This window comes from Eleutherodactylus coqui, chromosome 1 (assembly GCF_035609145.1).
Source record: "Eleutherodactylus coqui strain aEleCoq1 chromosome 1, aEleCoq1.hap1, whole genome shotgun sequence".
NCBI classification, from domain to species: Eukaryota; Metazoa; Chordata; class Amphibia; order Anura; family Eleutherodactylidae; genus Eleutherodactylus; species Eleutherodactylus coqui.
Window position 1 is genome coordinate 485886862 of NC_089837.1, and position 22556 is coordinate 485909417.

At 42.4% G+C, this 22556-nt stretch overlaps 1 protein-coding gene across 2 annotated transcripts in view; it reads right to left on the reverse strand.

Moving 5' to 3' along the window:
* LRCH1 (leucine rich repeats and calponin homology domain containing 1) overlaps positions 1-22556 on the reverse strand; it is a 204805-nt gene that overhangs the window by 106333 nt on the left and 75916 nt on the right. For both annotated transcript variants that reach the window (XM_066586152.1, XM_066586142.1), the window contains exons 2-3: positions 6701-6845; positions 2756-2882 (exon numbers count right to left, since the gene is read on the reverse strand). In XM_066586152.1, coding sequence (XP_066442249.1) covers positions 2756-2882; positions 6701-6845 — 272 coding nt within the window. The remainder of the gene's footprint in view (positions 1-2755; positions 2883-6700; positions 6846-22556) is intronic.

The window sequence follows — 22556 nt, forward strand, 5'->3', positions numbered from 1 at the left end:
GCACTTTGTGTTGTCTACATCCGCACGTATTCAATAATATATACTGGGGTTGTAATTAATGCCGATATTAAGTTTGCATGTCATGACCTTTAATAAGGTTTAATTACAATTTAATCCACCAGGGAGAGGGCTAAGTAATCCTCCCCTGCATTTTTGTGCCAGTTTTTAATTACAGTCATGTCAAATAGCGGTGTTTTCTCAGTGATGGATTCCACTTGGCACTTGCACGCTAGAAGAATAGTATTGCCATTTTTCTATTTAAATGTTCATTCAAGTAAACTCTGCTGAAATAAATACTGCATAATTTCTAGTGCTGCTGGTGTCTAGGGGGCGCTCACACCACATTTTGGTGTTCCTCCCCAGGTTCTATCCCAATCCTGTTTTTCTGCACAAAACCACAGGATTCCACTGCTTAAACAGGGGCAATTAAGGTCTCCTTACTGGTTTCCATACTATGATTCTCACCCAGGGTTCAGTAAGGCCTCCTTCACACCCTCATTTTAGCACTCCGATAGCCATGCTAAAACACCATGGCCATCAGAGTGCTAAATTGCGTGAACAAACAATAGCTATGACCAAGTCGAGGCTGTTTTTCGTGATTTTACGCGACTGGCTACGGCGTCTTGCAGTGCACTGATGCCGCAGCCCCAAAATCCCTCGGCCGCCAGAATGAAGGGAATCCCCGCGGGAGTGAAGGAAGTCCCCGCAGTGTAAAACTCCCTCCCCTTCCCTTTGCTGGGCAGCTCGCGTAGTCTCCCATAAGAGTCTATGAAACTTCCGGCGTTCTGCCATCAAAAGATAGGACAAGTCTTATCTTTTGATGGAGAGAAATCTCGGCGTTCGAGAAATTTTTTTAGGCGTGTCAAAAAAAAATCTGAAAGAACTTTAGACAAACTTTAGGCTTTAAGAACTGCCACTAAAAGAGCAGCCTGCTAACTGCAGCAGGGATCGGCGGAATCTCTGATCCCAACTGTTTAAAGGGCTATTCGGTTGATTCAAAGTGAAAGTTATTTTCTGCATAAGGCAATAACATATAATTTTAATTATAATGTTATAATTTGTTTTACAAAGCTACAGAGATATCACGTTACTTGCAGTCTACCGCTCCCATCCTTAGTTCTCCATTGGTATCCAATGGTTACGACCTCCATGCTCAGTCGTTTTCCTGGTCAGGCATGCTCAGTACCTTCAGATTATGTAATGACAACTCCGTTTGTACAGCTGTGAATATGCACTCGTCAGTAACTGGGGCATTGTCATAGATATTGGTTTTGCATTCCCCAGCGCTCATTTTAAATAGCAATGTGGAAATCTGAAGCTGGTTAGAAAGCAGCGGTGGTGCAGGTCAGGCAAAAAAAAAAGGTACTAGAGTTCAGTTTGGCGGAATAATGGCAATAAGTGGAAACATTAGGAAAATTTTCAAAATTCGCCAAGACTATCCCTTTAATGCTTTTATCACAGAGGACTGTCAATGCGGCATGATCAAAGGAGACTCCCCTATATTTTTGGGATGGCCAGGTTTCTCATAAAAAAAAAAAAAAGGGTTATGGCTACGAAAATACTGAAAGGCAAAAAACAATAAGTCTTAGCTGCCTATTAAGGCCCTTTCAGGTCTCGTTGTTAAAGGGGTTGTCCTGTTATCGGGCAACCCTGCTTCAATAGGGCTGCTAGTATTAAAATAATAAACTGTGATATACTTACCTCTCTGCGGCCGCCGGGTTTCATCGCTGCAGCCCGCTGTGGTCTCATTTACTTTTGTAATGGCTGATAAACACAGAAATTCGGGTGACCGCTGCAGCAAATAAAAGGCTGCAGTGTCACGTTCCCAAAGTCCTTGCATTATGGTGCTCAGGAGGCGAGCGCCGATGCCAGGAGAATAAGCGGTTAACCCTATTAAAGTGGGGTTGTCTGTTAACTGGCCAACCCAGTTAAGGCAATACATACTGTAGCTCCGCTTTGGGACTAGCGTATTTTTTAGCTCCGTATTTAGCCCATGGTTTGCGGACCGTAATATGGAGCTAATATAAATATATGTATCTATACACGGTGGTATGTTTCATGTATTTCATGAACAGAGTGATGATGTAATGTCATCTATAATGCGTCTGTAATACGGATCCATATTACGGATGTGTTGTAAAACGCTCGTCTGAAACAGGCCGTTTAATTAGTTTGTTATGAATGGACTACAGTAGAGGCGAAGACCTGGAAGAGACTATTGGGGAAATTGATAGCAGTTACTCCAGGGGAAGTGAATGTGTTTACATAGAACTATATACATACAGATATACAGCTTTAGTCTGCTAGCATACTAGCCGGGTCTCACTGCTATATTAAGACCCGTCATCATGCCCGTTGTGCCATCAATAAGCCTAAGAACACTGGCACAGCCGGGGGCATCCTACATGATTACTATGTGCTTCTGGTCTTGTAATACCGCTTTTCATTTCTAGCATTATAGTCATTTGTTGCAAATTCGCCGTTGTCACTTTAGCCTTTTCGTTTTCATAAATTTGCTTCACTAAGTGATTTTCCAAAGGTCTTTCAGTTACTTCGCTGCCAGATTTCTGCTTTCTTTCATAGGAAAGTACCAATTTTCAAGTCATTAGATAAAGTTCACACGATCCCGCAGGGCTTGATAAATTTGGCTTACCTTCGATCCCACACATCAGCTTTAGGTTAGAACTCCCACCCCCTTCCCCCCTACAATACAAGCAAGATATATATATAAAAAATATTCTATTCCGTCACATACCAGCTCCATTAACTGCTGTAGTTGACCTATTTCTTCGGGCAGAAATCCAAGTTTATTATTACTTGCAATTAATACTTTTAGAGGAAGACCACAGATGCAGGCTGGCAACGAGGAGAGTTGATTTCGGCTGAAAAAAAAAAAAGAAAATGGTAGGATTCTTTGCCAAGCTCTAATTTTCTTAAGTGATTCATAAAGACATGTAAAAAAAAGAACGGCGAGCTCCCTCGTGTTTTCAGACGTGCAGCTGAATTGTGTCCAAGAGCGCTACGTGAAGAGGGCTTCACAGCCATATCTCTACATACAGCGAAAACTGAGTGTGTGGGAGGAAGAAAGGGCCTTGAAAACAACTGAATACTGCAGGATGCTTCCCGACGGCTCGGAATCATCTGCAGCTTTCCATTTTCAGTGCATGCTATATTAATATTTATTGCATATCACTTCAAGGGATTTTCTATTCTTTTGTAAATAAAAAATGATTACCATCATGTAGCAATTCAGTATCTGTAGCTACAAGCCATTGAGAATATGCATCAGCGTTATTTCAGAAATAGAGGGCCTAAAGGGGTCATTCACACGAGAGTATTGTCACCGCATATTACGCACACGTAACACGCAGTGAATGGAGGCAATGAAAGGCTATGGGCTTTCTTTCTTCTATTCACACCTGCGTTCGAGCTGCGAGGGGAGATCCGTATAAAACGCAGGAGAAATAAATCGCAGCATGCTCTATGTCTCCCCATTTCATACGGAGCCCTTGAGGGGCTGCATTTTGAAATGCTGCCCTTTCGCAATGCCTGCGAAAGGACAGGGTTTATTATGGAGCCTTACTCTGCGTAGAGAGGGGAATGTGAAGAAAAAAAGTCACAAAGCGCATGTCCGTGACTTGTATTTTATTCATTTATATCTCTGCACATTCTGAGCGGAAGAGTCCAATGGGCGGTCCTATCAGTGATTGACAGCCTTCCCTGCATCATGTAGTCATACACAGCTGTCAATCACTGATAAGACCGCCCATTGGACTCTTTAGCTCAGAACGTGTAGAGATTAGAGATGAACGAGCGCGCTCGGTAAGGGCAGTTACTCGAGTGAGCCTCGCTCATCTCGAGAAACTGCCTTCTCCTCCGAGCGTGCTCGGAGGGAAGCGGGGGGAGGGAGAGTCATCTCTCTTTCTCGTTCTCTCTCGCTCTCTCTCTCTCCCCCTCACTCGCTCTTCCCCGCCGCCCCCCAAGCACGCTCGGAGGAGAAGGCAGTTATTCGAGATGAGCGTGGCTCACTCAAGTAACTGCCCTTACCGAGCGTGCTGCTCATCTCAAGTAGAGATATAAATGAATAAAATACAAGTTATACAGAATCTTTCCCCATAAATCTATATATCAGTCTGCTTGGTTCCTTCTGCTCTATAATATGATCCCTTCAGTTTGGATAGTATGTTCGAGCAGACAGGTTCCCTATAAGGAGTTAGAAAATAAATACAATAAAGACCAAAAAGAAAAATGTGGATCAAAATTGCCCTTAGAGATTCAAAATAGGGACTGAGTATGGCCGCCTGCAGACGAGCGGAAATCCCGCCGCGGGATTTCCCGCGGGATTTCCGCCGCTGAAAGTCTGCATAGGAGTGCATTACAATACGCACTCCTATGCAGACGGCCGCGGTTTGGCCGCGCGAAATCTCGCGCGGCAAACAAACCGCGGCATGTTCTAATTTTCTGCGGGGCACGCACTCACCTGGCCGCCGGCTCCGGTCTGCGCATGCGCCGGCTGCGCGGCAGCCGGCACATGAAAGAGCCGGGGCCGCCAGGCGCGGGTGAGTACGCGCTCGTCCCTGCAGGCTCTGGGGTCGGATCGCGCGGCGAGATTTCTCGCTGCCGGATCCGACCCGCTCGTCTGCAGGCGGCCTATGTGTTATAAAAAAAATTAAATGAAACAAAAAAAAAGTTAATTTGTCTGCTTTGGCATTTTTCCTAAAAAAATACATATATACTCCCTCCATACTGCGAACAGTGAAGGTTCAAAGCCCATGATCTGCTACCACACGACTGAATGTTCCAGTGTTCTCCAGCCTCTTGGCTACAATGTATTACATATAAGGAAATAAAGATACAATTTATTGCATACAATTACACGGACTCAACCCTTCCATATTTTATTCAGTGCGGCTTGTAAATGAATTGCTAACTGACTGCTGATTGTTAATGGCCATGTGGTTTTAGCGTGAACTATCAACAGTTCTTAACACTCAATTAATCTACAAGCTGTGCCAACCTGAGGGGTTCTCGGCTGCATGACTTAATGGCCGCTATGTCAGACCCTGCCCAAAAAGGTAATTAACCGCTTAAGGACATGGCCTATTTTGGCGTTGAGGACTAAAGCATTTTTGGTATTTTTTCATCTCCATTTTTCATAAGCCATAACTTTTTTATTTTTCCATCGACGCGGCCGTATGAGAGCTTGTTTTTGCGTGGCGAACTGTAGTTTTTATTGGTACCATTTTGGGGTACATAGACTATATTGCAAAACAATTTTTTTTTTTTTTTTTATGATTGTAGGGAGAGAAAACGCATCAATTCTGCCATAGATTTTTTGTGTTTAAAGCATTAATTATGCAGCATAAATGACACTACATTTTTTTCTGCAGGTCGGTACGGTTACAACGATACCAAAATTCTTTTTTTTTTTTTAGGTTTTTCCACTTTTCCACAATAAAAACCCTTTTTTTGGAAATTATTATTTTCTTCTAAATCGATGCATTCTGAGTCCTATAACTTTTTTATTTTTCCATGGATGGAGCTCTGTGAGGGCATGCTGAAGTTTTTATTGTGACCATTTTGGGGTACATATGGTTTTTTTTAACCACTTTTATTGCGTTTTTTGGGAGGCAAAATGCTAAACAGTTTTTAAGCGTTTTTTTAACGCTTTTTGCCGTGTAGGATAAAAAGCATGTTCAATTTATTGTACGCGTCGTTACGGACACGGCGATACCAAATATGTGGGGTTTTTTTTTATGCTAATATGCATTAAAAAAGCATTAAAAAAGGGTTTAACATTTATTTTTGTACATTTTTATTTTTTGTACATTATTTTGATTTATTTTTTACACCATCTGTGTCCCTCTGAGGAACTTGCACCATACCACCGATGATCGCTATGATAAGGCATTGCAGGACTTCTCTCCTGCCATGCCTTATCGCTTATTACAGCGATCTTAGGCAATGGCAATACAGGACGCCGGTATCTGGCGTCCTGCTGCCATAGCAGCCAGCCGGGCTCTCTGCGATAACATCGCAAAAGCCGGCCGAAGTCACAGAGGCCCCCGGCTGTCGCAGCGGGAGGCCAGCTACTATTGACAGCCGGCTCCCGCTGCAGGTTAGCGTGAGATCGGCTATGATCATTCCCTCTCCTATGACATAAGGGTATGTCATTTTGCGGGAAGTACCCCGTTTCCATGACATAACCTTATGTCATGGAGAGGGAAGGGGTTAAGGGAATTACAGTACATTTGACTTAACCACTATCATTAAAGAGAACCTGCCACATTGAAAATGCAATCTATTCTGGGGGCAGCATGATAAAGGGCTGGAGGAGCTGAGCAGTCTGGTACTTTTGTTGGAAGGATTCGGTAGAACTTCTGCTTCATGCATTTATATCTCTGTTCATTCTGAGCTGAGTGGTCCAGTGGGCGGAGCTATGAGTGACTGACAGCTTTTTCCATGTGCGCAGTCATACACAGACAGCTGTCAATCACTAGTAGGACACTAAGCTCAGAATAAGCAAAGGTATAAATGCTTAAAACACAAGTTCTACTAAATCTCCCCGCATAAACTACATATCAATCTGCTCGGCTCCTCCTGCTCTATTACATGCTGCCTGCAGTTAGGACAGTTTCCCTTTAATACAAACACAATTAAGAGCAAATATGAAACACAATTTAACTACAAAGATACTTACCTTATATTTAAATAAGTCAGCATTTGTAAATTGGCTAAAGTGTCAGGAATAACTTTGATACAGTTTTGATACAAGTTGAGAGCTTCAAGTGACACAAAATGACAAACTTCTACCGGAACTTCTATCAGCCTATTCTTGGAGAAATCTATATGTAAAAAAACAAACAACATAATATTATTAGTATTCCATTATAAATAAGAATATAGACTATAGATGAAACATATAAGATTATATAGAAAAAAAATGTAGCAGATATTACAGAATAAAAACAAAAAACTTATTTGCTGTATTTGAGTCATGTCTTCAATTCATTTATACCATCCACTTCCACTTCTGTCTCTATGGAGTTAATAGGTTTCTACATCAGGGCATTTTTCTTCCACCACCATCTCCATTTGGTAAGCAGTTGACAGCATCTACTGTTCTCTGTAAGCAGCTATTTCAGCCTAGGGTTACATTGTCTTGTGTTCCTCATCCCTAATGATTACAACTTTATCTCGCATATAACCGGGTTAGGATTTAAATTTTTAGACCTCATTCATACGGGCGACAAAGTCGCGCGATTTTGTACCACAAATCGCATATGTGAGAACCCATGCTTTCCTATGGGTTACTTCACACATGCAATAATTTGTAACATGCGACAACCCAACACAGGCGATATGCATGCAACTCGTGAGGATTTTTTAGCCCATGTTTCCCTATGGAGCCTTCCTCTCTGTTGCATCGCATGAAAACTCAGTTTCTGTGCGGTGAGATGCAACTTTGACAGTAGGAAATCCTACTGTCAATGCCTAAACTAAGCCCTAACTGCAGAAAAAAAATAAAAATACACATGCATCACCTTAGATGCTCTATCAGCCCGGCTGCATCTTCTCCCTAGGTCCCAGCACTGATCATTTTCTTCTGTCCTGGCTGGGGATTGAAAAATCCCCGCCTTCTGGAAGCGCTGGCTGTGATTGGCTGAAGCTTAGCCAATCACAGCAAGCAGTTGATGAATGGCTGTGATTGAACCAATCACAGTCATTCATTGAGGGCTGGCTGTGATTGGCTAAGCTTCAGCCAATCACAGCCAGTGCTTCCTAAAGGCGGGGATTTTTCATCGAGTGCTGGCTGTGATTGGCTAAGCGTCAGCCAATCATAGCCAGCGCTTACAGAAGGCGGGGATTCTTTAACCCCTGGCCAGAACAAAATAAGAAGATCAGTGCTGAAACCCGGGAAGAAGATGTGGCCGGGTTGACAGCGCATCTAAGGTGATGTAGGTTTATTATTTTTTTCCTCTTCTTCAGCTACAGCTTATTTTCAGGGTAGTGCTTATAATTCAACCCTCCCCTGAAAATCCTCGCATGTGATGCTACAAAATCGCGGCATTGCCGTGAGAAGACACAGCGATATCACATGGACCAGCGTTGTGATATTGCTGCAATTTTCTTGCGGTGATGCCAAGTTGTCCGTGTGAACGAAGCCTTAGCAACATGTTTTTTGGGTGTGATAACCATTATAGCCCCAATCTTGGCAGATTGTTTCTGCTCTACCACACCAAATAAAACAATTAAAACACTCTAAATGTATCGAATATTAATAGGCGCACAAAAGTCTGTTGATTACATTTAAGTAAATATCCTTTACCTGCAACCCTCCAAACCTTTGAACCTTTGAGTCTCAGCAATGTTTCTGGAACTACCGACTGGAGTTTCTGAATGCTTCTATACCCACTAGTCAAAGAAGCTAAAAGTATAGCTGCGCTTTCTGGAAACTTTTAAATGTCATAGGGACATGTCAAAAGTTTTGATCACTGGAGGTCAGGCTACCGAGACCCCTACCCGATTACTAGAACGAGTCGGCTGAAGTGCTTGTCCGAGTGCGGTCACTGCTCTCTAGCTGAAGACAGGGTCAATAGAAAGTCATCTGAAGTTTAAAGGGTTATACCAAGATTACACGTTATTCCCTATCCACGGGATAGAGAATAATTTGCTGATCAATGGGGGTTTTACTGCTAAAACCGCCGCTGATCTTGAGAATGGGGGTCCCATGTCCCCCTCCCTCTCAGTGTGAGGTTACTGAAGCCCCCCACAGTGAGGAGGAGACTGAATGGGGCGCTGGTTGCACAAGTGTGCCAGCGCTCTATTCACTTTCAATAGGGCTGCCAAGTTACCCAAACTGTCCTTGAGATCGACTGAGGTATCAGCGTTGACCCCCTATCCGGTGGATACGGGATAACTTGTAATCTTGGAAAAACCCCTTTAATTGACAGCACCTTGCTTGCACTGCTCTCTAGTGCTGGAGAGGTTAGGTTAGTGTCTTACAGACTGTGTTGATCACCTTGTCAACTGAAGGCATGCCCAATAACTCTGCTTCAAGTACAGAAGAACGACGCTGGCAGCAGCACAAGGGTTAAGCTAGGGCTACATAGTGACTTTTATGTGACACACATCGCACAGCCAAATATTGTACCCTACTACATAGCATCCTAAAACAAGTATATGCAGTTGTGTTGCGACCAGTAAGTTGCCAAGATTTGATAATCCGATAAAAACCCCAAACTAAAAGGGCTGCTAGTGACTGTCGGGCTCTTTCAATGAGGGAGGGGGGGGGGGGGGGGGAGGCTGGATCAGCATCCCAATTCCCACCAGTTCTCGAAACTAGATGCTATTTTAAGGTGCCCTAGGGTGTTTTAACATGGGCTGGAATTAGCACACATTACACATGCAAATCTGCACCTTGAAATGCTGCTTTGAATTTTCCCCCGAAACCCGCATGTCTTATTGCAGAATTTTTGTGCACATTAGAGGCATTTTTCGGTTCCACATCAAAATCCGTGGAGAGCCGAGAAGATTTTGTGCGGAATTTACTGCGATGTGTCTTGCGGGCTAATTTTGCCCATGTGGAGGTTCCTTAAGTGTAGCTGCCCAGTAAGACTTGTCTTTCATAGTTTACATCTTGCTGTAGTGACTCCTGATATGAATGCATATTATGGAAGGTGCATCTGTAAAGAACAAGCTGGGAGCTGCTGTAAGTTTACCATTTATGGCCAAGGTTACATGCACAGAATATCCTCTTCTGAAGCAGAAAGAAATGGCACGTCTGCAGAGCATCTTACATAAAAGCAGCGAGTTACTGCTGGGAACTAAGTGCGATACATAAGGAATATGAATCCTCTGTACTTACTACTTAAATATGCCTCAAGGGAAGAATTGAGAAGTTGCTACTCAATTACACGTGAACTACAAGGACTGCTTAATCCTTACATTCCTACTAGTATAATATCTGTACAACTACGGAAAACTGATACCTCAATCCACAAAACAAAGCAACGATCGCGCTAAAGAATGTACGAAGTATTGGTTGTGACAGAAGTAGACACAGTTTACCATCAGTCACCATTCTATAGCTTGTATGTGGATATCAGCCTGCTGACAATGGAGCCCCAATCAACCAGGCAAATCAAGAACAGGGATTGGAAGGTTTTTTTCTGTGATGTCGTTTTTAAAATCCACAGGTGGAACATTCCGCCCCATTTGCACTATGGCATGGACTGTCTCTTTTGACTAGACTTTAAGCCCGCCGCTGGTTAAAATAGCGTCATCTACAAAACACTCTGATTTCTCACACAAGCGCCAGAACTCTGGGGACCAGCGCATGCACAGATGGATACAGCAAATCTGCCCATAAAAGGGATACATAATCTACGCATGCGCCAGAAGTTTGCAGACTGACGCATGCGTAGATTATGAGAAATCAAAGCACTCTGTGACGGCATCGTACTCCACAGCCTGGGTGGTGAGGCTTATGCTAAGAATTCCAGCCAGGAGAGTCAGTCAGGACCAACGGGCATTACCATATGAAGTGGGAGGCTTTAAAAGAAGTTTTATACATTACATAAATAACTTTTATTGTTATTTGTAGTTTCCTGGTTTGCTCCTGTAGTTTAGTAGGGTATAAACTGCTGACAGGATCCCTTTAATTACCCGTTTGTCTCATCAATCTTGTAATACGCCTTTATTTAACATTTTGTGATTTACCATTGTAAATCAAGGCTGAAGTGTAGCCACTCTCTAATCCACTGCTTGTTGTTAGGCACTCAGCATCCAACCAGGAGGCAACAGCTGTCAATCAAGGCTTCTCCGCAGCTTATTGGACAACATAGAGGGAGAGCGCCGAAGGAAGAAGTGCTGCCCCCAGAGCACTTGCAGCGACAAGAAACTCGGAATAAACGTTCGTTTTATCGTTGCTGACATCCGACACACACGTATGTCTGAGCTCTCTAATAGAGATGAGCGAACCTACTCGTTTCGAGTAATTACTCGATCGAGCGCCGTGATTTTTGAGTACTTCAGTACTCGGGTGCAAAGATTCGGGGGGCGTCGGGGGGAGCCCTCTCTCTCTCCATCTCCCCCCCCCCCACTCCCCGCTGCAACCCCCCACTCACCCACGGGGCCCCCCGAATCTTTTTGCCCGAGTGCGGAAGTACTCGAAAATCGCGGTACTCGGGCGAAAAAGGGGCGCGGCCGAGTAGGCTCGCTCATCTCTACTCTCTAACCCCCACATGGAGCCGGCTGTCAGCAGTTTTTTATCGGCAAAACTATTAAAAAACTCGCTTTAACCCCTTAAGGACCAGGCTGTTTTGTACCTTAAGGACCAGACACTTTTTAGGGATTTTACCCACCTGGTGGTTTTACTGCCCTATTTTTTTCCTTTAGCTACCAAAATTATTTTTGCTGTGTTTTTTCCCCCGTGACATATAGGGCTATTTTTAAAATATATTTTTTACTGACTTTTTTTTCTGTTTCTTAGTTTTATTAGGGGTAAACAGCTAAAAAAAATGATTTTTTAACATTTATTTTTTTTATTCGTTTATTTACACTTAAATAAAGTAAGGGAACGGGTTCCTCGTTTTTTTTCGGGCATTTTGATATATAATATGTATGGTTTTGGATTACAGATCGCTTACAGCAATGTTTTTGGTTGGTGTCGGTTTTAGGTTATTTTCTTTCTTATGTATATCTTGTTGTTTTATTCTGTATTTTGTTTTATTTGTGTATATAATTACACTACCGTTCAAAAGTTTGGGGTCACCCAAACAATTTTGTGTTTTCCATGAAAAGTCACACTTATTCACCACCATGCGTTGTGAAATGAATAGAAAATAGAGTCAAGACATTGACAAGGTTAGAAATAATGATTTGTATTTGAAATAACATTGTTTTTACATCAAACTTTGCTTTCGTCAAAGAATCCTCCTTTTGCAGCAATTACAGCATTGCACACCTTTGACATTCTAGCTGTTAATTTGTTGAGGTTAGCTTGAGAAATTGCACCCCACGCTTCTAGAAGCATCTCCCACAAGTTGGATTGGTTGGATGGGCACTTCTGGCGTACCATACGGTCAAGCTGCTCCCACAACAGCTCAATGGGGTTCAGATCTGGTGACTGCGCTGGCCACTCCATTACCGATAGAATACCAGCTGCCTGCTTCTGCTGTAAATAGTTCTTGCACAATTTGGAGGTGTGCTTAGGGTCATTGTCCTGTTGTAGGATGAAATTGGTTCCAATCAAGCGCTGTCCACTGGGTATGGCATGGCGTTGCAAAATGGAGTGATAGCCTTCCTTATTCAGAATCCCTTTTACCCTGTACAAATCTCCCACCTTACCAGCACCAAAGCAACCCCAGACCATCACATTACCTCCACCATGCTTAACAGATGGCGTCAGGCATTCTTCCAGCATCTTTTCATTTGTTCTGCGTCTCACAAACGTTCTTCTTTGTGATCCAAACACCTCAAACTTGGATTCATCCGTCCACAACACTTTTTTCCAGTCTTCCTCTGTCCAATGTCTGTGTTCTTTTGCCCATCTTAATCTTTTTCTTTTATTGGCCAGTCTCAGATATGGCTTTTTCTTTGCCACTCTGCCCTGAAGCCCAAAATCCCGCAGCCGCCTCTTCACTGTAGATGTTGACACTGGTGTTTTGCGGGTACTATTTAATGAAGATGCCAGTTGGGTACCTGTGAGGCGTCTGTTTCTCAAACTAGAGACTCTAATGTGCTTATCTTCTTGCTTAGTTGTGCAACGCGGCCTCCCACTTCTTTTTCTACTCTGGTTAGAGCCTGTTTGTGCTGTCCTCTGAAGGGAGTAGTACACACCGTTGTAGGAAATCTTCAATTTCTTAGCAATTTCTCGCATGGAATAGCCTTCATTTCTAAGAACAAGAATAGACTGTCGAGTTTCAGATGAAAGTTCTCTTTTTCTGGCCATTTTGAGCGTTTAATTGACCCCACAAATGTGATGCTCCAGAAACTCAATCTGCTCACAGGAAGGTCAGTTTTGTAGCTTCTGTAACGAGCTAGACTGTTTTCAGATGTGTGAACATGATTGCACAAGGGTTTTCTAATCATCAATTAGCCTTCTGAGCCAATGAGCAAACACATTGTACCATTAGAACACTGGAGTGATAGTTGCTGGAAATGGGCCTCTATACACCTTTGTAGATATTGCACAAAAAAACAGACATTTGCAGCTAGAATAGTCATTTACCACATTAGAAATGTATAGAGTGCATTTGTTTAAAGTTAGGACTAGTTTAAAGTTATCTTCATTGAAAAGTACAGTGCTTTTCCTTCAAAAATAAGGACATTTCAATGTGACCCCAAACTTTTGAACGGTAGTGTATGTTTTTTACTATCTATGTCCCCCATGACGTCATGTAAGACCTCTGGGGGACATTTACATGTTTTAATTTTTTTTTTATTTAACACTTTCCCACTGTAGCTGGGGCATCCATAGGAGCCCCAATTACAGGGGAAAGCAACCTAACACTAACAGGTGATAACCCGTTCCTGTCTCTGATTGATTGCAGAGGCTTAAAGCACCGCCATAATTTTACATACAGCGGTGCTTTAAGCCTGGGGCCATAAATTTACAGTGGCTGGTCCTAAACGGGTTAAAGTATATAGAGCAACATTTTCCCACACTGCTATAACAGACATGCTTTACCATAGTTACGTATTTACAAACACAACAACAAGACGCTCTTCAGTTAATGAGTCTTCATAACTGGAATTAATTGGGTCATTCTGTTAGCTTCATGAGTAAAAACGACTGATGGCAAACTGATGTTTCATTTGAACAAATTAAGTATATGGTTCACAGCTGTAATATGCCTACAGTTCAAAGTGCTAGAGTTAACTCTATAGCTAAGAACTGTTCAAAATAATTATAGGGCCAGGCCTTTGTTTCTGATTTTTTATTCATTATTCCCCCAGTATATATAAGTGAACTCGTGTTATCTTGGTTAGTTATTGATTTGTGTCTGAGACTTTTAGCCCCTTTTTCCTTAGATGATGATGTGATCTCAGTTCTGACCAGCTTGGATCTACTTGGGGTTATGTATTATGTTTCTAGTCAATGTCACAATCTGTGTGATGCTGGTGCATGAACCCTACCACAGAAGCTGCCTAGGGGAGGACACAGACACTCCTATCACAGAAAGGCCACCTGCAGACAGCCGGGTCTGATCCGGCTGCGAAAAAATCTCGCAGCGGGACCAGACCTGCACCCCTGCAGAAACCATTGCGGGCCTTACCTTCTCCCGCGGCTCTGGCTCTGCGATGTCCCGGCTGCTGGCCAGCCCGCGCATGAGCAGAGCCGGGATTGACCAGCACAGAAATAGAACATGCCGCGATTGGTTTTCCGCATGTATCTTCACGCGGACAAATCGCGGCCGTTTTGTAATGCAATCCTATGCAGGCGGGCAGTGGTGGAAATTTTGCGGGAAATCCCGCTGCAGAATTTCCGCCCCTGTGCAGGGGGCCTTACTGATGATGATCATACAGCTTCTGTTACACAGGTATAATTGATTCCACCAATTTACACTGGCAAAGAGTAATACAACTAGAGGACAATTTAGGCAAGGCTACAATAGTCTGTCAACTGATAGCTATAGCAGTGATGTCTCAAGATGTGTAAAAAGGCAGAACTTGAGAAGAATTTTCTTCTTTATAACTACCACTCTCGCGCATAGCGTTGGCAAAACACAGCGATTTCAATCATAGCGTTTTGCCGCGATTTTACTGCCATTTTCGGATGTAGGTCACTGTGGGGTTTAACGCACCGCATCATTCTGATGGGTGATGAGGCGTGTTAATCACAGCACAATAGAGCACACGGCACTCGAAAAATCGCAGCGATTAATGCAGTGTTCAAAATGCCCCGGTAAAAAGCAGATGTGTGAGGGTGGCCTTCGTTTTGATATTTCAGATACTGTGGTGGTGGAAAAACTAAGAGCACTGCAAAATGTTATTTTTCCTTACTTTCCTCTATTTTAAATGTTATGTAATTTTGCTTATGTGAACCATATTATGTAAATTGTAATTAAATACCGTATGCTAATACTTTAACATTTAAATTGATCATTTCTATGGAACCCTCATCACTGTTCAGCTAATATTCTGGTGTAGTCTCACTGCCCACTGTCCAGCTCAATGCAGTGGCCGGGGCTTACTATGCTGTTTCCATAACTCCCATTAAAGTCAATGGGAATTACAGAAACAGCATAGCCAAGTGAGTTCCACTGCTTATGGGCTACACTAGTTATACAAACAACATAGCTTACCGTTATATGCCGTTTGCCTAACTTTCATTGACTTCTATGAGACTTAAGGAAATAGCCATAGAAGTCTCAGATGGGTATAACCCTTTAAGAGCTGACACGTTACATAAATGAACATAGGTAAAAAGCACATGCAACTATGACGCCATTTTTTTTCTTGGTGCAGCAAAAGTGTATTTAAAAAAAAAAAAAAGCATGCAACTTTTTCCAAAGGATATGAAAATAATTTACATGGAATTCGTTACAGAATGTAATGTCCCTTCCTTTGCAATGGAATTCTAAGGAGATCTAGCTACAATGTATGAACCAACTCTCACATACATGAAGATGTAAGGCCGCTTTCACATCTGTGCTGGGACCTCAATTCGGATGTTCCATTGCAAATCCGGCACAAAATCCGGGTAAAATGCTGGACAGCTGAGCGGAAACCAAATTGGCTCCATTACAGTCAATGGGGTCCATTCGCCATTGTTCGGTTCTGTCCAGAGAGGGATCCCATTCGGCCACGGAGATTCCCCTTTCCTGCTTTCCGAACGGAGCCCCCGCCATTGATGTGAAAGTGTTATTCTTTTTTCTCTCAGTCAATACCTTATCTAGTTGCTCTCATATTGGATTGTTATTTCCCAGTCACTAAGTAAGCCCTAAATCTAGTCACTTCTTTTGAAGGTTATAAGTTGTGGTTTCTGTCTGGTTGAAGCAACTCTCTCATTTCCCACAGAAAGTTTCCCAGGCAATTTCTTGGAGTGTTTTCTATAAAGTATTGTAGACATTTTTATTAGAAAGACATTCAATAGGAATGCTAGCAGCGTTCAGCTTTCTGTGATACAATAAAAGCTAGTAGTGAAGAATAGGAGAGTCCGCGCAGGCTACATAGGATAGAAAAGCGAAGATGTATCAAAGAGATTTATACAGTAGGTAATTTTCTGATGAGTGGCGCTCTTGAGCTGCGCACCAATCGCCTTCTTTCTGACATGTAAGCGGCCAAACACAGATATTTCTGGGGTCTCACAGAATGGTATTGGAGCCTGCATGGGACCCCAAGGCTGCAGCTTGTACACCCCTGCTATAGATTATGCTTTCCAATTTATTCCTGTTCGGGCGCTTGTTTAGAGCCTTGTGTGGCGCAGTGTTAAGGCAGCAGAAATGCAGTCCTAAGCGCTCACTCACGACCTGAAGGTTGCAGGTTCAATCCCCATGTGGTTCAGGTAGCTGACTCAAGGTTGACTCCCATCCTTCTGAGGTCGGTAAAATGAGTACCCAGCTTGCTAGAGGGTAAAAAGATGACTGGGGAAGGCAGTCTGCCTAGAAAATGTCACGATCTGACATAATCCAAGGAGTCATTCATGACTTAGTGCTTGCACCAGGGGACTTGACATACTTTTTGACATATGTCAAGTCCATTAATGGGACCTTCCTACGGATATGTTCAGCATATATTCTCACATAAGCCAAACATAGTTTAGAAATGATATACAAACATGAATAAAGTCTAAGAACTGTTGAACAAAAGTTTTATGGATTGGGTGCCGATCAGCTGCACACAAGTCAGAGACCAATTAGCACACTGTGAAGAAGTCTGTGGGAAGGTGGAAGTCACAAATCACCAACAATCTGAAAGGCTATTTTTGGGGGGTAAGAGGACACAAGCTGCCTGGTACCCAATGTAATGCTTGTGGGGGAAGAATACAGTTTTAAAGTGCCTATTAGATTATGGTTATCTGAACCCGCTGATTTTGTTGGGAGAGGATGACCATCTGATGTGTATTAGATGTCTGGACAATGTTCCTTCAGCAGATGTAAGGAAAAAGAAGTATCGGGCTTATTGTATTTAACATGCCTGATACTTTTGTTCTTAATGGAGATAATCCGCTTGCAGGGGTGTCTGGCAGTAGCTTACTCCCCTCTCCTGGCTGAGAACATGTGCAGGCTTTGCCAAGCTTTGAATGTTTTTTGCAGAGATTGGGAAGAATAGTTGTTAGCCAAACAAGGATTTGACCAGCAGCTATTGAAGGTATATGGTCACCTTTAGGCTGACTATAATGGGCCATAGACTATTACCAGCCAATCATGAGTCTCACATGAAAAAGCCAATTATTGACAATGAGTGTTGAAGAACATGGTGCTCTTAAGGGTACTATGCATAGGCGTAGCATCAGGCTGCCCTCCGCCATGCACATTCAGTGCATTAATGGCTGGCTGTTCTGTCTGCAGCAAGGCTCTAATCACTCGGCAGGCAGAACGACCAGCCTAAGAGGAAGCCTGGAAGAGCAAGGGGGAGGAGGATGGAGGCAGTCACATGGGCCGGCAGGGCACAGTGATCATGTGCTGCCCCTGCCTCCTGCTGAACGGAAGCTGCTGCGTCTGCCTGTGCTGCTGTTCGGGCCATGGGGTATGTGTATATATATATGTGTGTGTGTGTGTGTGTGTGTGTGTGTGTGTGTGTGTGTGTGTGTGTGTGTGTATGTATGTTTTAATCTATCTATCTATCTATGTTTTTATCTATCTATCTCCTATCTATCTAGATGATAGATAGATAGCTCCTATCTCATATCCATCTATCGCCTATCTATCTAACATCATATCTATCTATCTCCTATCAAGCTCTCTGTCTCATATCTATCTATCACTGTTATAAGTTACACATCTCCCTGGATTTACTGTATACAATTTCATCCTTCACACACAATTAAAAAACGCATCTAAACCCCATGCGGTTATTAATAGTGTCTGCAGCTCCTCAATAACATACGTGGTCTTTAAATACCGCATGCAGGTTTTTTTATGTGCTTTTCCTAATTGTGGTTCTAAAGTACAACAAAAACATGAACACACCCTAAGGCCGCTCTCATATTTGTTCAGAAAACGCAGCTTGAAATCGTGGCATTTTTACCGGAATTTCAAAGCAGCATTTTTGAACACAGGTTACAGCGTTTGACAGCACTTTTTAATGCACCCCATCATTGTGTCCTCACTGGTCTACCAGTCTTTACTCTAACAGTATGATCAGTAAGGGTCTAGTCTTTTGGGTGAAGCCTTAACAGCACTTCAGGATGAATCTCTCAAGAGGATCTCAAAATTCAACATTGGCCAATGGAAAACACACAAAGTACATAACACAGACCGGTGGGTACAATTGAGTCTAAGAGAAGTTGTCTCCCAGCCCCCTTAATTAAAATAAAATACAAGATTAAAAATACAGCTTAATATTACGCAGAACCAATCATATCTACTCAAACAAGAATAAATGAATACGTTAGTGATAAACAAAGTAGTAATTTGTCTATTGAAACATATGTATCTACATTTTACTACGCATGTATGTGATCTAGTTATAACCAGTTTAAGCTACTTTCTGGTGGGTAATTTTGCCCCTTTTTAACATCAGGTTATAAGATTTTACACTAGATCAACAAGTGTTGATGCAACATTTTTTGTTAAAACCAAGTTCAACAGCTGATCACCAGCCCTGAGTAAATTAATTCTTGGTTATATATGTGACCAAGCCATTATTTTAACCCTACAAAATATTTATGGTTATCTGACGTTGGGGAATACATTAGCGAGAATCCATTATAATTAGAGATGAACGAGCATGCTCGTTTAATGCTGATGCTCAAGAGAGCATCGGTCTTTTCGAGTAACTGCTTACTCGTTGGAGCACCATGCAGGGGGGCAGCGGGGGGGGGGGGGGGGGGGGAGTGAGAGAGATCTCTCCCGCTCTCTCTCCCCTCCACTCCCGCCCCCGCATGGTGCTCAGACAAGTAAGCAGTTACTCGAAAAGAACGATGCTCTCTTGAGCATGCTCGCTCATCTCTAATTATAATGAAAACAAACCTGCTTTATCAGTATGTGCATATTTATTTCATATCCTAGTGGTATGCCATGCAAAGTACATGAACGCTGTTACTAAAATATTTTCACTGTTTCAGAAAAATCAAGCTCTGTTTTAAGAAATAAATCAGCACATAACTTTGGACCTAAAACGTGATAATTAGAGATGAGCGAGCATGCTCGAGAAAGCATCGTTCTTTTTGAGTAACTGCTTACTTGTCTGAGCACCATGCGGGGGCGGGAGTGGAGGCGGTGGGGTGGTGGGAGGGAGAGTGAGAGATCTCTCTCTCTCCCCGCTGCTCCCCGCATGGTGCTCAGACGAGTAAGCAGTTACCTGAAAAGACCGATGCTCTCTTGAGCATCAGCCTTAAACGAGCGAGCTCGCTCATCTCTAGTGATAATTAAAAGTGGACAATGTATTGTGGAGTAAATTAGAATACTGACTGCAAGCCAGTTCTAATATCCAAAAATGTTCTCATTAGTAGAAGCCAAATTGTCATACTCTCCATAAGTGGCAAACTGGCGGCTGATAACATTCCTCCTTTCGGGAAAAATGCAAATTGGTTCTCTGGCCACCAAAGTAGGTCACTAGTTCAGTGATTCGGTAAATTTCAAAGATTGATTACTTTACTTAAATGTCTATTTATACTGCCATGTACACTATAATCCCAAATGGCAGATTAAATGGAATGTTTGATTTAACCCCTTAGTGACCAAGCCTGTTTGCGCCTTAATGACCAGGCCAAATTTTGCAAATCTGACATGTGTCACTTTAACATGGAAAAACACCAGAAAGGTTTTGCATATCCAAGCGATTCTGACATTGTTTTTTCGCCACATGTTGTGCTTCATTTAGGCGGAAAAAATAGACCGATAGAAATTGTGTTTATTTATTAAAAGCGCCAAAATTGGGAAAATTTTGAAAAAATCGTCATTTTTTCACATTTCCAACTGCAATATCTTAAATATGTGCAAACATAATATAGAAATTTTTGCTAAGATTTATATTTCCACCCGTTTACTTTATTTTGGGCGCACATTGGAAAAACTTTCGTTTTTTTTTAACTATTTAGGAGACGTACAAATTTAACATTACTTTTTAGCATTTTGAGGAACACTTTGTTTTCCTATACCAAGCCGAGATTGGAAAGGCTCATGAGTGTCAGAATAATAGATACCCCCCCAAATGACCTCATTTTAAAAACTACACCCCTTAATGTATTCACTGAGGGGTGTCATGAGTATTTTGACCCCACAGTTTTTTTTCAGGAATTAATTCAATTTAGAGGAGAAAAAGTAAAATTTCATATTTTTGCAAATCTGTCATTTTAAAGACATATTTTTTTCCTATAGTTTACATGAAAATCAGGATTTACACCCCAAAATGGATACCCCTATTTCTCCCGTGTTCAGAAATATACCCATTGTGGCCCTATTGTTATATCTGAGTCCACAACGGGGCCCAAAATGAAAGGAGTAGTCAGTGTCTTTCAAAACAGAAATTTTGCTTGAAGTCCTTTTAGGCCCCATAGCACACATGTAGAGTTCTTGAGCGCCCAAAACCATAGAAAACCCCCACAAATGACCCCATTTTGAAAACTAGACCCCTTAAGGAATTTATCTAGGGGTGTACTGCATATTTTGACCCCACAGTTTTTGAATGAATTCAAATCAAGCAAAAGGAAAAAATTGTGATTTTCGTTTTTTCGGCAATTCTGTCATTTTAAAAACAGCTTTTTTTGTACAGCACACATATGAAGGAAGACTTGCACCCAAAAATAGATACCCCTGTTTGTCCCGTGTTCAGAGACATACCCATTGTGGCCCTAATCTTATGTCTGGATACACAACGGAGCCCAAAATGAAAGGAGCGACCGGTGGCTTTCGGAACACAAATTTTGCTTGAAGTCCTTTTAGGCCCCATTGCCCACTTGTAGAGTTCTTGAGCGCCCAAAACCATAGAGAACCCCCACAAATGACCCCATTTTGAAAACTAGACTCCTTAACGAATTTATCTAGGGGTGTACTGCGCATTTTGACCCCACAGTTTTTGAATAAATTCAAGCAAAGCAAAAGGAAAAAATTTGGATTTTTGTTTTTTTGGCAATTTTGTCATTTTAAAAACAGCTTTTTTTGTACAGCACACATATGAAGGAAGACTTACACCCCAAAATGGATACCCCTGTTTGTGCTGTTTTCAGAAATATACCCATTGTGGCCCTAATCTTATGTCCGCATGCACAACGGGGCCCAAAATAAAAGGAGTAATCGGTGGCTTTCAGAACATAGATTTTGCTTGAAGTCCTTTTAGGCCCCATTGCCCACTTGTAGAGTTCTTGAGCGCCCAAAACCATATAGAACCCCCACAAATGACCCCATTTTGAAAACTAGACCCCTTAACGAATTTATCTAGGGATGTACTGCATATTTTGACCCCACAGTTTTTGAATAAATTCAAGCAAAGCAAAAGGAAAAAAATAGGATTTTCATTTTTTGGGCTATTGTGTCAATTTAAAAACAGGTTTTTTTGTACAGCACACATATAAATGAAGGCTTTCACCCCAAAATGGATACCCCTGTTTGTCCCGTGTTCAGAAACATACCCATTGTGGCCCTAATAGACTTACAGGACCCATGGCTAGGCCTACAATGAAAGGAATACCCGTTGGATTTCAGGGTACCACTGAATAAATTTCAGGCCCCATTGCCCACTTATCGAGCCATTGAGCGGCCAAAACTATAAAGAACCCCCTCAAATGACCCCATTTTGAAAACTAGACCCCTTAACGAATTCATCTAGGGGTGTACTGCGTATTTTGACCCCACAGTATTTGAATGAATCTAAGCAAAGCAGAAGGAAAAAGTTACGATTTTCAATTTTTTTGGCAATTTTTTCAATTTAAAAACAGTTTTTTTGTACAGTGTACATAGGAATGAAGACGTTCACCCCAAAATGGATACCCCCGTTTGTCCCGAGTTCAGAAACATACCCATTGTGGCCCTAATCTACTTACAGGACGCATGGCAAGGCCTATAAAGGACGGAACACCCGTTGGATTTTAGGGCACAACTGAATACATTCCAGGCCCCATTGCTTATTTGTACAGAATAAAGATTGACTCCCTAAAAATTCCCCCCCTCCCCCTCCACGCCCTTTTTGGCGTTCGCAAATCTTAGATAAAAGTAAAAATGTGAACTGTGTAGTATTTCCGAAGACAGGGGTAATTACGGAGGCTGGTTGGAATGGGCCCATGGGGCAATAAAACCGGGTATCCCCCCCCCCCCTCTCATGCTTTTTGGGGGTATTTCATGACCTCAGTGGCGGGTATGGGGTGTAAAAAGTGGCGTTCCGTGAGTCTCCGTAAGCTTGATGAGGTGCGGCGGTCTCACACAGAAGGCGCTCAACAAGGTGCTCCT